Genomic DNA, 13,777 nt, shown 5'->3' with positions numbered 1-13,777 from the left:
AGTGTGAGGTTCTTGGCTCTCGTTGCAAAATAGTTATTCCTCACTCCCAAAATATATGTTACTTTATCCCAACATATGAAATGTTATTAAAACTCGTTAAAATTAATAATATTCAATAAAAATATATAAGACGTTAATTTTAATATATATCAAATAATTTTATATTTATATAAAAAATTTATATGCATAATTTATACAATATAAACTTTTAATAAAATAAAAAAAATTAAAAAAATATAAAATTAAAAGAAATAAAAGTAATTGAGAAATGGTTTGATTGAGATGATCAATACTATGAGTTAATTATCAATTCTCCCAAGGTAGTGTTTCAATTCATTTATTTATTATTTAAAAAAATCCTTTCTTTAAAGTCAAAGAAATATTTAATTGAATTATCGGTAATTTTTTTTTCTATTTTTTTATACAAATAAAGCATTTTAATTTCTCTCAACACATATCTCGCCTCTTTTAAATTCCTAATCCCAACACACTTTTTTTTTTGACAAATCCCAAACACACCGTTAAGCTAGATGGTTTCTTTAATGTTGTTTAATATTTGAAAATGAAACTTGCTTTAAAGGACAGGTTATAGCACCCTCTTAGCATATGTTTGGAAAGTTAGAATATCATGGGGCCAATGCACCGGTTCCTTTGAAGCTATGCCTGCAGAATGAGTACCAGATTGTAGTTTTTGTACCTTTATTCTAAACATAGATTAACCGCATGCATGTATTCACAGTAAAATTGACATATTTACAGTGAACGCTACGTTTTTAGCGGATCATCACAATGCCACTGGAATTTTGTCAAACTCACCACTGTCCATCCCAACATATAATATGTGTTGGGTTTTTTATGCTTTCTCAAGACATATTAAATTCTAAATGATATGCCATACATAGTCTTTCATTTGTAACACCAATTCAATTATTGATTCACTAAGTTGATTATGAATGGTTTTCTCAGATCTGGCTCCTCTAATCCCTTTAAAGAGTATAGTGAATGATAATAAATAAAGTAGTTGTTGATATATTATATTCACATGCATATTAAATTATGAGTGGTTGAAATACTAATCCTTCAATTTTTCATTTTACTTTTTATATAAAATAAAATCATTTCACTAATCACTCACCTTCAAGGAGTCAAATATGGTTTTATTGCACCCGTGAATGGCTTCATTAATCTATAGAGCATTAAACTGAAAACACTCTTTGTGGATTACTACTAGCTTTCAGCTTTACTGATAAATGCTTATTGGTTACAATTCATTCATATAAGCAAATTAAAACTAAAAATAAGAGCAGTGGTGAAGAAAAAGAAAATGAACATTTTATTCACAAGGTCACACTTACGATGCCAACTTGCCTAGACAGTTTGCCATAGCCTTTAATCTGAAACATTTAAGGGCTAAAACAAACGCCTCGCCATTTTTTATTTCCATTCCATAACAATATCTTATTAAAATCATAATAATTTATAACATTTCATTCAAGGATGTACACTCACCCATTTCAGAAGTATGGCAACACCAGAGCAATTACACGAGCCAGGTGTTACTAACATATTGTAGCAAGTACCTCTAATAACGAAGCAGCAAATTGCATTTGGGTCTCTTCATCTATTGTAAAGAAGAGCGGCACATGCACGAAAAGGGATTTGTTTCCGTTCTGCTCCGCAAATCGAAGGGAATGATAGTAAACATAATTGCACACAAATCTGCCTGCATCATCGGATGTCATTACATCATAACCTTTCTTTGCCAACGACTTGGAGATCTCCTCCACAGGAAGTGTAGTCTGCATAACGTTAGGACCACAAGACAATCAGACAATCGTATCAAAGAAAAATGGAACAATCATTATGTCAAAATTTTGATGCAGCAATTATGAAGGAACAATCAACTATGCATATCAATAACTTCGCACCTATATATGCTTCCATCAATAGGCAAATGATTAAATAAATACTTTCTCTATACCTCCTAAGTTTTGAAAAGCCTGCTAAATGATACATACAATGGTAAACTGCACTTTAAAATATTTTCAAGGATCCAAAATAAATGATATTCTAAAACAAACCTCAGCATTTTTATATTTGGACTGAACACCAAGTTCATGAGAACCTTAATTTATGAAGTAAAACAAAAATCAAGTGATCAAATTTACCTCCCGTATTCGTGAAACAGTGCCGTCTGAAGGAACAATGGGAACTTTCTGCAACATACAAATGTTTGAAATGTCACTAAAGGATATAACAGAATACTTGAAGATCAGGCCTAAAAGGTTTGATAAAATCAAGTTTAAAATGCATATCCACTATTCCGATTTCCAATCTAACCTGAGGCTTCCATCCCATTTCATCAGGGCAACGGAAGGTAGCCTCATTGACAGCTTGACGCTCTATCGCGAACCTTGTTGCACCGCTGTTAACCCCAAAATGCAGCTGAATAAACATAACCAGAAATAGCAAGAACATAAGATTCATGTATAATTATATGACTACCATTCAAAATATCTGAATTCAACCAAGTAATGTCCTAGCCAACTGTGCTTCTTACCATTATTTTAGTTCTATGCTAACTTTTTTTTTTATGAACTTTCACTTAAAATTCCAGTGATCTTTAGTCACGGTTAATTTCATAATCATATGATCATATCTGAACATAGATCCAACTGCTTTAAATATTAATGAGATTATTAAGACACTAAATTTCAATAAACTCACCCAAATAATTCTGTTGGAACTTGAAGATTCCGAGTCCTTGGCAATAATAGCAGATTGCAATGTCTGGTACAAGGGAACAAGGGCTCCTTGTCCAGCAGTATCAAGAATGCTGCAGCTTCCAATAACTAAACCTTTTGGCAAACCCTTCTTTTTCATATATTCCGTTAAATTATTCACAATTGTCTCTGTTGGATTATCTGAAACTCCATGGAATTTCTTGAAACCTGTTACATAAACTGTTATTACTGCAGCAGCTGCTGAAGGACCTTCAGACCCCATCTGCTGATGACAGTCTATTAATATTTAGAGCTTCAACCACAAATTTTTGTTTAAAATACCTGCATTAAATCATGGGTAAAATGAGTAAACAGAGCAAAAAATCAAACCTTCTTCCTACATGCAATGGATCATATCCAAAGAAACTATATCATAATTTCAAATAATCAGTTCAAAATACACTAGGATCATCATCAACCTTTGATTTGATAAAACTATTATGTGATAAGTTGCGCAAGTAACAGCAGTTAGAGTTTAAAAAGGAAGTCCGCGACTGCAATATCATCACATCAAGATTTTTATGTCTCTGCAACCGCAACCACAACCACAACACAATCATGATTGTCAATTGAGGCCATATCAGCCTAAGTTGACCGCAATTTTTGCCAATATCAACCATCATGATGCGACACAATGAAACCATGACTTAAAATCTTGAGAACAATACACTTAAGAAAGTGATCAAAGGAAAAAAGTTCACCCATTTCACTGAAGAACTAAAAGAAACTTGTCCAATTTTCTAAAATTGGGTCTTGAAATAATCTAACAAATATTAAGATTTCAATCGCAATTGAAGAAAACCCAGTTTCAAGGATGACACAGAGAATGATAATTTGACAAGAAAAAAGGACAAACATCCAAGAATTTTCAGAAAAGCAACCTTAAAATGAAACACGAGAAAAAGGACGGGAAAAAAATAAAAAAATAAAACCTGATGATCACATGATGAAAGAACAAGGAAAATTACCTCAAAAGAAGGTAATTAAGATTAAGCATGTTTAGTGAGAAAGAATTAAGTAATAAAGAACAGAGAAGAGGGAAAAACCCTGAATTAAGAGAGAGAAAATTCAATTTGCTTACCAAGAAATGGAATAAGGAGAATGTTGAAGTTGAAAGCTTCAATAAAAGAGAGGACACATCCTTCAGTCTTATCTACTCAAAGCAAATTAACTGGTGAACATTCCAATTAGATATAGAAAAATAATGTAAAATTGAAAAATATATAATTTTAGAAATATATACCGAAATAATAGCTGAGGGAGGAAAGTGCGAGTCGCTTTCATAAATAAATAAACAAACCACACCGTCGTTATGATTATCATCATTCACACCTAAAATTGTTTCCACTTCTTCTTCTAAACCTACTTTTTTTATCTATGTATTTTTAAATTTTGTATCAAGTACGTCAAAGATAGAAAATTTTAAAATTTATTAAACACTTCGTACCAAAATTTACATTTACTTTCAATAATATTAATTTTGTTGAATTTTCTATCAGAGTAAACCAATTAAATTAATTTTAACTATTTAAATTATTTATTTAATTTCTTTTTTAAGAAATTTTAGCATTTGCATTCAATATCTTAAGGTTTACTTACGGGAATTATTTATTTAATTTAAAGTACCAAACTTTTTTTTTAAATTAATTGATATCTATATTTCTCAAATCAATGTGGTAATATCAATTTATTTATAGATTTACATATTATAATCAAACTAATTTTTACTAAATAGGCTATACTAATTTATTATTTTAAATCAAAATACTTTTTTTACTGAAAAATTAAAAGTCTTAAGCATTTATATTTTATGTTTCAAAAATAATATTTAGATTCTATATTTTTCTTTAATTTCATTTTTCATATTTGAATATCAAGAAATTCATTTATATTATACTAAGGGTTAACATCTCTTAATATATTCATAAACATCATATTGAGCTTTTGACAATATATTATTTATTTTATAAGAATGACAAATCACATACTTACCTCACATATTGAGCTTTAGATATTTCCAAAATTCTTTCAGGAATGATATATTTATCCTATTTGGTCTTGGGTTTTTTGAACTATCATAATTCCAAACTACTTTTCTTACCTCATCATATGTTAATTCACCAATTATCCTCTCATTTTGTTCATTTGCTTCAATTTTTCAAGTTTGGTGTTCTTTCTTCATTTCGAAAGTGTTCAAAAACTGTATTATTTAATTTCTAATTTCAAATATTTTCTCACCATAAGATAATATTTTATTCCGATGAAACCTTCTATTTGCCACAAAGTGAAAATATTTTATGTTGGCATCACTCTCTTAAAGCCATGAACTTTGGGATTCTGCCACTAAATACTACAATTCGAATTTGACCTATTATGTAAGTTTAAAATCGCTTTTATTTTGGCATGGACTTCTTATGAAGATAGACATATAACCTCACTTCTCATCTCTAATATGTACAATTTTGATTTTGCTTCTTGTATACTCTCTCCCAAATTTTGATTCTACACCACTCTCACAAATTTTACTTGATCAACTTCAATTTCCCTTTTAGCACAAATACACACATTCCTCTATTTTGAAATAACTCTATTTTTTGTTTTGTTTGTATAAGGTTTGATAAATATTATCATAAATTCATATATAACTATAAAATGTTGAACCTGTGACAAAACGTTCCAATTAATAATATTAATATTTGTTTGTTAATAAATTATTTAAAAAAACTATATTGTTTATGTTTGTCCAATATATCCATACATATACTAAATATGAACAACACTAAAATAAATGGTAGGAAATATTCTTTCAAAGCAAAAAAAATTCTCCAACACGTTAGATTCACTATTATCGAACACATTAACTATTATTTTTTGGTCCTTTACTCATCTTATTGATATACCAATCCATCATATGTATTCCAACCTGTGCAATTTATAAAAAAATGGTATAGTAATGTAAAAAAAAAGTAGGATTTGATATCCTCTTTTGTTCATAATTCTTTGTATAACCTCTCTTCTTTGAAAGTTGAAGTAATAACAATGTAAGTAATGTGATTTGATATGACTATGCAATCAAGTGAAAAATAATTGTTTACTATTAATTTTGGTGGTAATTATAAATAATTGAATAAATTAATCAACAAGCAATACAACAACTATAACAACTTAAAAAAGATAAAATCAACTGAAACAACAATCAATTGACATAATAACGTCAAAAGACATTCATAACATAAATTAATTAAAATTACAACAATAACATAAATTAATTATATCTCACTACAAACTAATTACTAATCAAAAATATTTTGTTAAACATTTGACACATCCAACATAACAAGTTTAAAAACATAAACTCAATTGAATCAATTGACTAACAACAACAACATCAATAGTCATTTCTGAATATCTATTGAAACTACAACAACAACTATAAATTAATTATATATCAATACAAACTCATTACAAATAAAAAACATAAACACTAAAATTAAAAATAGAAAAAAAAAATACCTTTTGATGATTAAGAATTGATGAATCAAAAAGTAACAATTTAGTGTAGATTTGAAGAAAGAAGATGGAATTGAGTTGGATTTGAAAGAAATAGAGGTTTAAAGAATTTTTTATTTGAAAAATAGAGCGAACGAGGAAAATGGCCTTGTACCTTTTATTAAGATGTTTATCGAATGCATGATTTTGATGACTTAAATCATCGAATACAGGAATAAGATAAATCAATGAATTAAAATGTGAGATTTGATAATGAGTATTTTCGATCTTTTGGAGTTTGTGAGACCAACATGGATGAATAATTATCTTTTTAGAATAAGATACTTTGTTTGGTAAAATTGCAAAATTTAATTCGTCTCAATGTGTTTAAACTTGATTGTACTATATATAATTTTTATGACAGCATGAGCCAGTCTAATCCAATATATTTTAGGTTGTGTCTATTATGAACTTGAACTAAAATATGGACATATCAAACTTAATTTATATTAATTAATTACAAATCTAAACTTTTTAAAATTAACTTTGCATATAATTTTGAACACTTTTAAAATATGTTTTCTTTTAGTTTGTATTATATTTATATAAATTATTATTAAACATGTTCATGGATTGTAAAAGATATTTATTGATCTATACTTATTTTGAATAGATCATTTACATAATATATTATGGAAACCTAGTTAAACAAACCCACACTACATTTTTATTTAAAACTTACCCATGGAATCCACAAGCATACCTAACAGCTATTTCGCTGTCCATCCAATAATTGTATTTTTTTAATTCCAATAATAGTTCTTGGTTCAACACTCTTGTTCCTTTTAGGTCTACTACTACTACAGTACTAAATTCATAAAATAAATATGATTTTAGAATAAAATATAAACAAAATAAAACAATAATTAAAACATTATTGTATTTAATTTAAATATAATAATTTTGAACTATTAATTTAATTTATATCTCACTTCGAAAGAAAAAGTAAACAGAAGGATTCCTTTATTCCGTAGCTTTATAATAATTGGAAAGAAGACGTAATGATTCCGTCCATAATTGCGCAATTAAGAATAAGAATATAATCATATATTTACTATTAATATCGTAGCAACCTTTTAATTTTCCTCCTTGTGATAAGTACTCCATGCATCTTTTCGCAGTAACACAATTAGTTCGGTGATGAGTAACTTCACTCGCCTCTGCTTTTTACGTCCGCTTAGCAATATTGCAATGTTCATACTTTTTTGTTACGTTTAAAGTCTTAGTGACATTTTGAAGGATAGGGTTTAGGACACTTAAGTCTATATTTTAATATGTCGTGTTAAATTCTTTTTGGAGGTTATGTTAAATCTTAAAAATTAAGTTTAATAAAAAGAAGGATAATTTTAATAATTGATAAAATAAATTATATATATATATATATGCATGTTATTTGAGTTTGTTAATTTATATAAACGGTTCTACGGATTGCAACCGTAATACGATTCACAAAATCAAAACGAGTGTTTGAGAGAGTCACATTGGTGGATATAAAGATGAGATGAACGTTGAGAAAAATTAGAATTATTCTATTGGCAGAAAAGATAGAGAGGATTATTTAGTGGAATTATGACAATAATTTTAAAATTGAATATTATGTATATAAGATACAAATATAAATTTTTATAATGATTTTTAATAAATAAAAAAAACATTTGAGGCCTCGTTTAAGGGCTTGATTTTATTGCACACATAATAAATAAATATATAATATCATTTTTAAAAAAAATATCAAATATATATTAAAATAAAAATTTAATCCTCAATTATTTCAAACATCAGTTTGCAAACAAGATACTATTGATTATCTCTCCATTTATACACGAAAGCTTAGTTGGGTTCACAGATCATGGGTCACTTTGCAGAAGGGTTATCCAATCCAAAGCTCAAACATTACTAACTTATATTATTGTTATAATTTAGTGTTGGACTGCTAAAGTAGCATATATTTTTTCTTGTTATTAATATTTGTTTTTTGGCTATTGACGATCCCTTGTTATAATTTATATAGTTGTTGCATGTGGATTTTAATTTGAAGATTTATAGTTAATTTAGTTATTTTGTGTGTTTTAGTGAGTTTTTAAAGTTATTTTAAGCATGAAATAATTTATTGAAATATGATTTTTAAGATGTTCAATTTTTTTAATTTAATTATAATTTTTTTAAATAAAAAATAATCAATTTTTTCTCTATGTAAGCTACACACTAAACCCAATTTGTCTCTGACTAGGTTGATTTGATTCGAATGTAGTGTCAAAATCACATGTTATTAACTCATCTCAATCCAAACGAAATTGATTAGTTTGAGTATTAAATTTAGTCACAAGCTATCTAATTCAACTCATGTGCTCCCTTTACAAAAGTTTACACTAAAAAATATATGAGTTAATTTTATTTATTGAAAGAAGATATGAGATTTTTGAAATGAATTATTGTGATGGAAAAAGAAATATTATTTAAGATGATCCAATTGTGAAAATTGTTTTTGTGATATAAACACTTGTTCACTTCAAAATATCTAATTTCTTTTATTAGCATATAAAATTAACTCAAATTTTTTTTAAAATTAAATGAAAAACATTTTCACAAAATAAAGCCTTCGTCTTTCTTTAACTATTTTTTTGTGAAATATTTTATTCTTGTATATTGATGTATGGAAATAATTAAGATAAAATGGTATAATAAATACTCATTGTGATATTTGATCCTTTTTATAAGAGATAAATGAATTATAATCTGACTAATAAAAATTTATATAATGTAGACTAAATACATCAATTTTTATTGATCAACTTATAATTCAATGGTTTCCTATAAAAAGTACAGGAGAAAGTAATAAATTTAAATGTATTATAATATGAAATACTTATATTAGTTCTTACTCTCTTGGCATGATTAATGTTACATAATAAATTTGCAACAACGAAAAAAATGATATCTCAATAAATGTCATTTTTATTTTTAATGTAATATTAATTTCTTTTTTTCCCTAATTATATCATCTGATTCATATTATATGCATTACTATCAAACTCATTATATTTTATTTTACATTTATAAAAGAGTAAACACATTAGTGTATTAAAAGATATATTGGTGAACATTCATTGTGACACATGAAAAGTACATTATAAAGTTACTCCCTCTAAAAGGAATTAAAAAGAAAACTATTTCCTTTATATGTGTAAACATCCTTAGAAATACAACAAAAGAAATAGAGGTGGTGGTAAATTTCATTTAAGATATTAATTTCAATGTGTAATATTTTATACACTATCAACTAATCACTAATCAACTTATGTATGGTTTTTAAGATTGATATAAGGTTATGTAAAAAAAATTAGATATGAAAAGTCGTAGTGTATTTTCCTAATGGTCTAAATGTAGTACTATGTCAAACAAATAACCAAAAAGACACTAAAAATCGAAGTATAAAGAGTAGCCCGAGTAAGTTAAGAAATTGGGCCAAACACAGATGTAAAGACCCAATAGTATTTTTTTTTTTTTAATAATTAAGGCTGCTATTGTTCTCTTTCTACCCAAATACAGGGTTACAACTTACAAATATGAAACAACAAGATTACAAAACGCTTTCAAGCAAGCATTATAAACTTTCGAAGCTACATACGTTAAACATAACTTTATCTGCATAACATGTGACCCTATATAACAAAGGATTATATGTGCCAGAAAGTATTGGCAAATGAATTTTATTTTAAGTTCATAAAATCAAACAGTAAACGCCCTCGTATAATTTGAAAATCATTTTACTGCCTCAGTACTCGGTTTGAGCTTAGGAGTAAGTTTCCCATTTGTAGTATACTACCTCAATACTCGGTTTGAGCTTAGGAGGAAGTTTTCCTCGCCAGCAACAGTTGAATGTAACCGGCCTGCGGCCCAACCATTATTAGTAACTCGAACCGAAGCTCGTCCAGGATCTCCCCCGGCTACACGGCTTCCCTCAACTTGCTTTTCGAATTCAGGAAGGCCAGCAGCCTTCTTTTCTTTCCTTATTCTTCTATCTTCATTGCGTTCCTTCCGTAGCCAAACTTCTACCGTTCTCTACATATTCAAAAGCAATAGGCTCAATTAATTTAATTGTTTATAAAAATAAAACTGTAAATTTCACAGCTTGGTTTACAACTTAAGTTGTTAACTCCACAAGCATAGGTGGTAATCAAGGTTACCCGTCGGGTAGCACTCATAATTAGTTAATTACTATACAATACAGTGAGTGACACAGAAATAATTGAATGATTGGTTGAGAGAGAGCTTCTTGAGATCAAAATTAGGAACAAAACCAACCATTAGTGACAGTTTGCTAGTTTCTCTGACTTTCTCTATGGGTAATGATAATTGCAACCTTCCATGAGCTACATAAACCTGGTAAAAGAGCAATCAAATGACTGAAGGATTATGCAAAAACATTGACATAAAACAGATCAGAATGGAATTAGACATACAATGTTTGTTGGCCAATTCTCAAGACCGTCAAATATATGTGTTGCATATATAATAGTGGCACCCCTCTCGTCACATTCCTTTCTTAGAAAGTTCAGAAGGTCAGCTCTTGCTAGAACATCAAGGTCGACTGTTATCTCATCCAGAAGAAGAACCTAGGCAAACAATGAACAACCTTACAAATATAAAACTGCTCTAAATTCAACAATGTGTTGCAGTTTGTAAACATGAAGAGGCCATAAGGACTTCTCTAAACATCAAAAAAATATATCATACCTTGAATGGTTTGAGGAGACCCATACAAATTTGCACTCTTCTTCTCTGACCATCAGATACTTTATGCAATCTCCATGAAAGATTGATATCTAATACCTGTCCAGTTGAGCATCAGAACAAAAACAAAGCAGCAATTTTTCAAAAGCCACTACACATGCATAGCTTGAGAAACCTTATCAGAAATTAGCCATGCATAGTCAGAGAACATGAACATAAGAGTACATAATGATATAGCTTTGTTTGAATCTAGCATAGACACGCAAAGTCTTCATACCATCTACAAATATAAAATTCAAGCATATAGACACAAGTATATCAGACACACTTATGCTCTCCTTGTTCTTCTCCAACAAGTTTCCTTAAATTTTACTTTTCCTTTTGGTATTAAAAGAAGCCCCGTGTATACATGTACAACCTACATACAGAAATGAACTCAAAAGATGACCACAACGAAATAGCAATGGAAAGAGAAGGATAGCTTAGGAACTGAAGTGGTTAGTAGAATAGTATTTGTTGTGGTTACACAAGCACCCTTTCAGTGGCCATGATGAGTGATCTACTACACACATCTTAGCATGCTAAGAGAAAACATATGACCAAACAATCGAGGTCAATTCTTTTTTTGGGTCTGTAGATGGAATGGTAAGCGCCACCTAAAACTCACACAAACAACTGGGAGGTTTCAAGTTCGAACTAAGGTGAAGATGTTCAGCCCAACAAAATTGACATTTGTCAGTTGAGTTAAGCCTTACGAACCAATCAAAGTCAATTCTAACTAGGCACTAATAAACAAAGAAAATGTTAAATGTAATTATTCACTTTGCTTCTTTGTTTTACAACAAATGTGTCCTACAACCTTCAGTAAACTCATCTGACACTGCAAAACTCATGAAAGGCATGTCTATATACATATTTAACTAAGCAACGGTGCACAACATCAATCTATAAAAGTTTAATTAAGAAAAGGTTCATCCAACCTTGATAAGCTCTGCTCTTCTTTCAGGTTCAATACCGGCCACACCAAATATCATTTTCTCAGCAGAAATGTCCATCTGTATTGGAACTTCAAAACCTGCAAATGCAACATCTCTCCTCCACTGTTCCCCAAGCCCCCAAAAAACAAAATCAATCACCGACAGTTAGCAATTTTATAAAAACAAAAAATGATAGACATATCAAATATAAAATTTCTGATATTCTAAATCAATGCCTCACATTCCTAAGTCAGAGAAAGATCCAAAATTGTATATAATAGTTTAATTATCATAATAGAGTTTATAACTCTGAAACATGGGTATTACTAAAATGGAGAAGTATCCGTACCATTACTTGTACGGTGGATATTCTCTTTTTCCTCATTATTTAATTGCGAGTGAAATTGGTGATTTTTTTATAAAGTATTTGAGTTTATTTATTGTGATTTTGCAATGTAATTTGAACAATTTAACTCTTTAAGTAAAATTATATAATTTTTTATTGATGATTCATTATACCTATGCATCATGGGTTTATACTAATCCACATATCAAATGGTGCATACAGTTGTAAGTGCATTGATTAGGGTGATGAAAGCACTAACCTCACCACCAAGATAACAGAGATCACCAGAAGATGTTAAAGTGGTATCATGAAAAGCCGATCTTCCAAGCACACGAACCATTTCAGGCTCCACCATGTGCTTACCTCCTAATATCTTCAGGATTGTGGTCTTTCCTAGTAGAATTGCAAAAAAAAAAAATATCAATAAGACTTCAACATTAGTAGTATAAAGGAAAATGCAAATGGTTGGTTAGAGAGAGAGAGAGAGAGAACCGGCGCCATTGGATCCGACGAGAAGGCAACGATCACCGGAAGAGAGTGTGAGAGAGAAGTCTTGAATGAGAGGTTTGGAACCCGGCGGAGGATGGCCGTCGATGCCAGGATAAGTGAATCTCAGCTCCTTTATCTCAACCGTTTCTAATTTCGAATCTGAATTCCCATTACTAAAACCCATTTTCAATTTTCAATTTTCAATATTCAACAACAAAACCTAACACACTCGCACACAAACTAATTTGTCTTTCTTTTTATGTCTATGCTATGATTGAATTGAATTGAATGAATTTAAATTGGTGACGAGTTGAAGGTTGGGAGGGAGGGGAAGCGTGGCTGATTCTCAAACACTCGCGCTCAACAACTACCAGCTTTTCACTATTCTTCTAATTATTAATTAATAAGCAGGCCGAGAGCCGAACTTTGTTCATTTTCATGGGCTGGTTCCAACTCAGTCTTGCTCGTCGAAACTTTTGGGCCTGAAACTAGGCCCAACAAGTCGACGATTACGTGAACCGCAAGTAGTTATTCTCTTCCTATATTCTTATAAAATTGATGTCGGCATAGGTGAAACTCGTTTAGAATAAGTGCGTTGTCTTGGTCATTTTGAATAACCAACAGCGTCTTAATCAATCAATGTTGTGTCATTAAGCTTTGTGGAGATCTTTAATTTGAGGACCAAAAAGAAGAAATCAAGAAATTGGGGATCGTGATAATATTTAAATTAAAATCACTATTTAGCAGCAGTGGGGCCAATAACGAAACCCAGATCTAAAAGAATGTATAAAGAAAGTTATCCCAAAGAGAAGGGCACTGCAGTTAGTATATTGGGGAAAATATCTGTATCGTCTTTACTTTTTTCTTATTTAAGTATGTGTTTAAATATGTGCCTAAGA

The 13,777-nt window shown here is 29.6% G+C and overlaps 2 protein-coding genes across 3 annotated transcripts; both read right to left on the bottom strand.

Moving 5' to 3' along the window:
- Positions 1 to 1,310: 1,310 nt before the first annotated feature.
- LOC101502001 (uncharacterized) lies at positions 1,311 to 4,001 on the bottom strand. 2 transcript variants are annotated; one of them, XM_004495574.4, is made up of 5 exons: positions 3,865 to 4,001; positions 2,728 to 3,065; positions 2,341 to 2,445; positions 2,169 to 2,216; positions 1,311 to 1,799 (listed from the first exon to the last, which is right to left on the bottom strand). In XM_004495574.4, the coding sequence occupies exons 2-5, from the start codon at positions 3,004 to 3,006 to the stop codon at positions 1,560 to 1,562; spliced, it is 672 nt and encodes a 223-aa protein (XP_004495631.1). In that variant the 5' UTR covers positions 3,007 to 3,065; positions 3,865 to 4,001; the 3' UTR covers positions 1,311 to 1,559. The 2 variants fall into 2 exon arrangements, with proteins under 2 accessions (XP_004495631.1, XP_004495632.1); XM_004495575.4 differs by lacking the exon at positions 3,865 to 4,001 and adding an exon at positions 3,203 to 3,293.
- Positions 4,002 to 9,784: 5,783 nt separating this feature from the next.
- LOC101502544 (ABC transporter I family member 20) lies at positions 9,785 to 13,251 on the bottom strand. The gene is made up of 7 exons (XM_004495576.4): positions 12,882 to 13,251; positions 12,649 to 12,782; positions 12,047 to 12,166; positions 11,070 to 11,165; positions 10,796 to 10,948; positions 10,638 to 10,715; positions 9,785 to 10,394 (listed from the first exon to the last, which is right to left on the bottom strand). The coding sequence occupies exons 1-7, from the start codon at positions 13,060 to 13,062 to the stop codon at positions 10,155 to 10,157; spliced, it is 1,002 nt and encodes a 333-aa protein (XP_004495633.1). The 5' UTR covers positions 13,063 to 13,251; the 3' UTR covers positions 9,785 to 10,154.
- Positions 13,252 to 13,777: the final 526 nt, after the last annotated feature.

This window comes from Cicer arietinum, chromosome 4, assembly GCF_000331145.2.
Source record: "Cicer arietinum cultivar CDC Frontier isolate Library 1 chromosome 4, Cicar.CDCFrontier_v2.0, whole genome shotgun sequence".
Lineage (NCBI taxonomy): Eukaryota > Viridiplantae > Streptophyta > Magnoliopsida > Fabales > Fabaceae > Cicer > Cicer arietinum.
The sequence above is the reverse complement of the archived record's forward strand: the minus strand, read 5'-3'. Positions and strand labels throughout refer to the sequence as shown.

What these genes read in the sequence shown, in the direction of transcription:
- LOC101502544 (XM_004495576.4), bottom strand. Translation starts at nt 13,062, where the DNA reads ATGGGTTTTAGTAATGGGAATTCAGATTCGAAATTAGAAACGGTTGAG. An exon ending in CGTCGGATCCAATGGCGCCG is followed by an intron (nt 12,783 to 12,881) that starts GTTCTCTCTCTC and finishes CAATTCTACTAG; the next exon opens with GAAAGACCACAATCCTGAAG. An exon ending in AGAATTGGCCAACAAACATT is followed by an intron (nt 10,716 to 10,795) that starts GTATGTCTAATT and finishes CTCTTTTACCAG; the next exon opens with GTTTATGTAGCTCATGGAAG.
- LOC101502001 (XM_004495574.4), bottom strand. Translation starts at nt 3,006, where the DNA reads ATGGGGTCTGAAGGTCCTTCAGCAGCTGCTGCAGTAATAACAGTTTAT. An exon ending in AAATGGGATGGAAGCCTCAG is followed by an intron (nt 2,217 to 2,340) that starts GTTAGATTGGAA and finishes TGTATGTTGCAG; the next exon opens with AAAGTTCCCATTGTTCCTTC. An exon ending in CTGTTTCACGAATACGGGAG is followed by an intron (nt 1,800 to 2,168) that starts GTAAATTTGATC and finishes AACGTTATGCAG; the next exon opens with ACTACACTTCCTGTGGAGGA.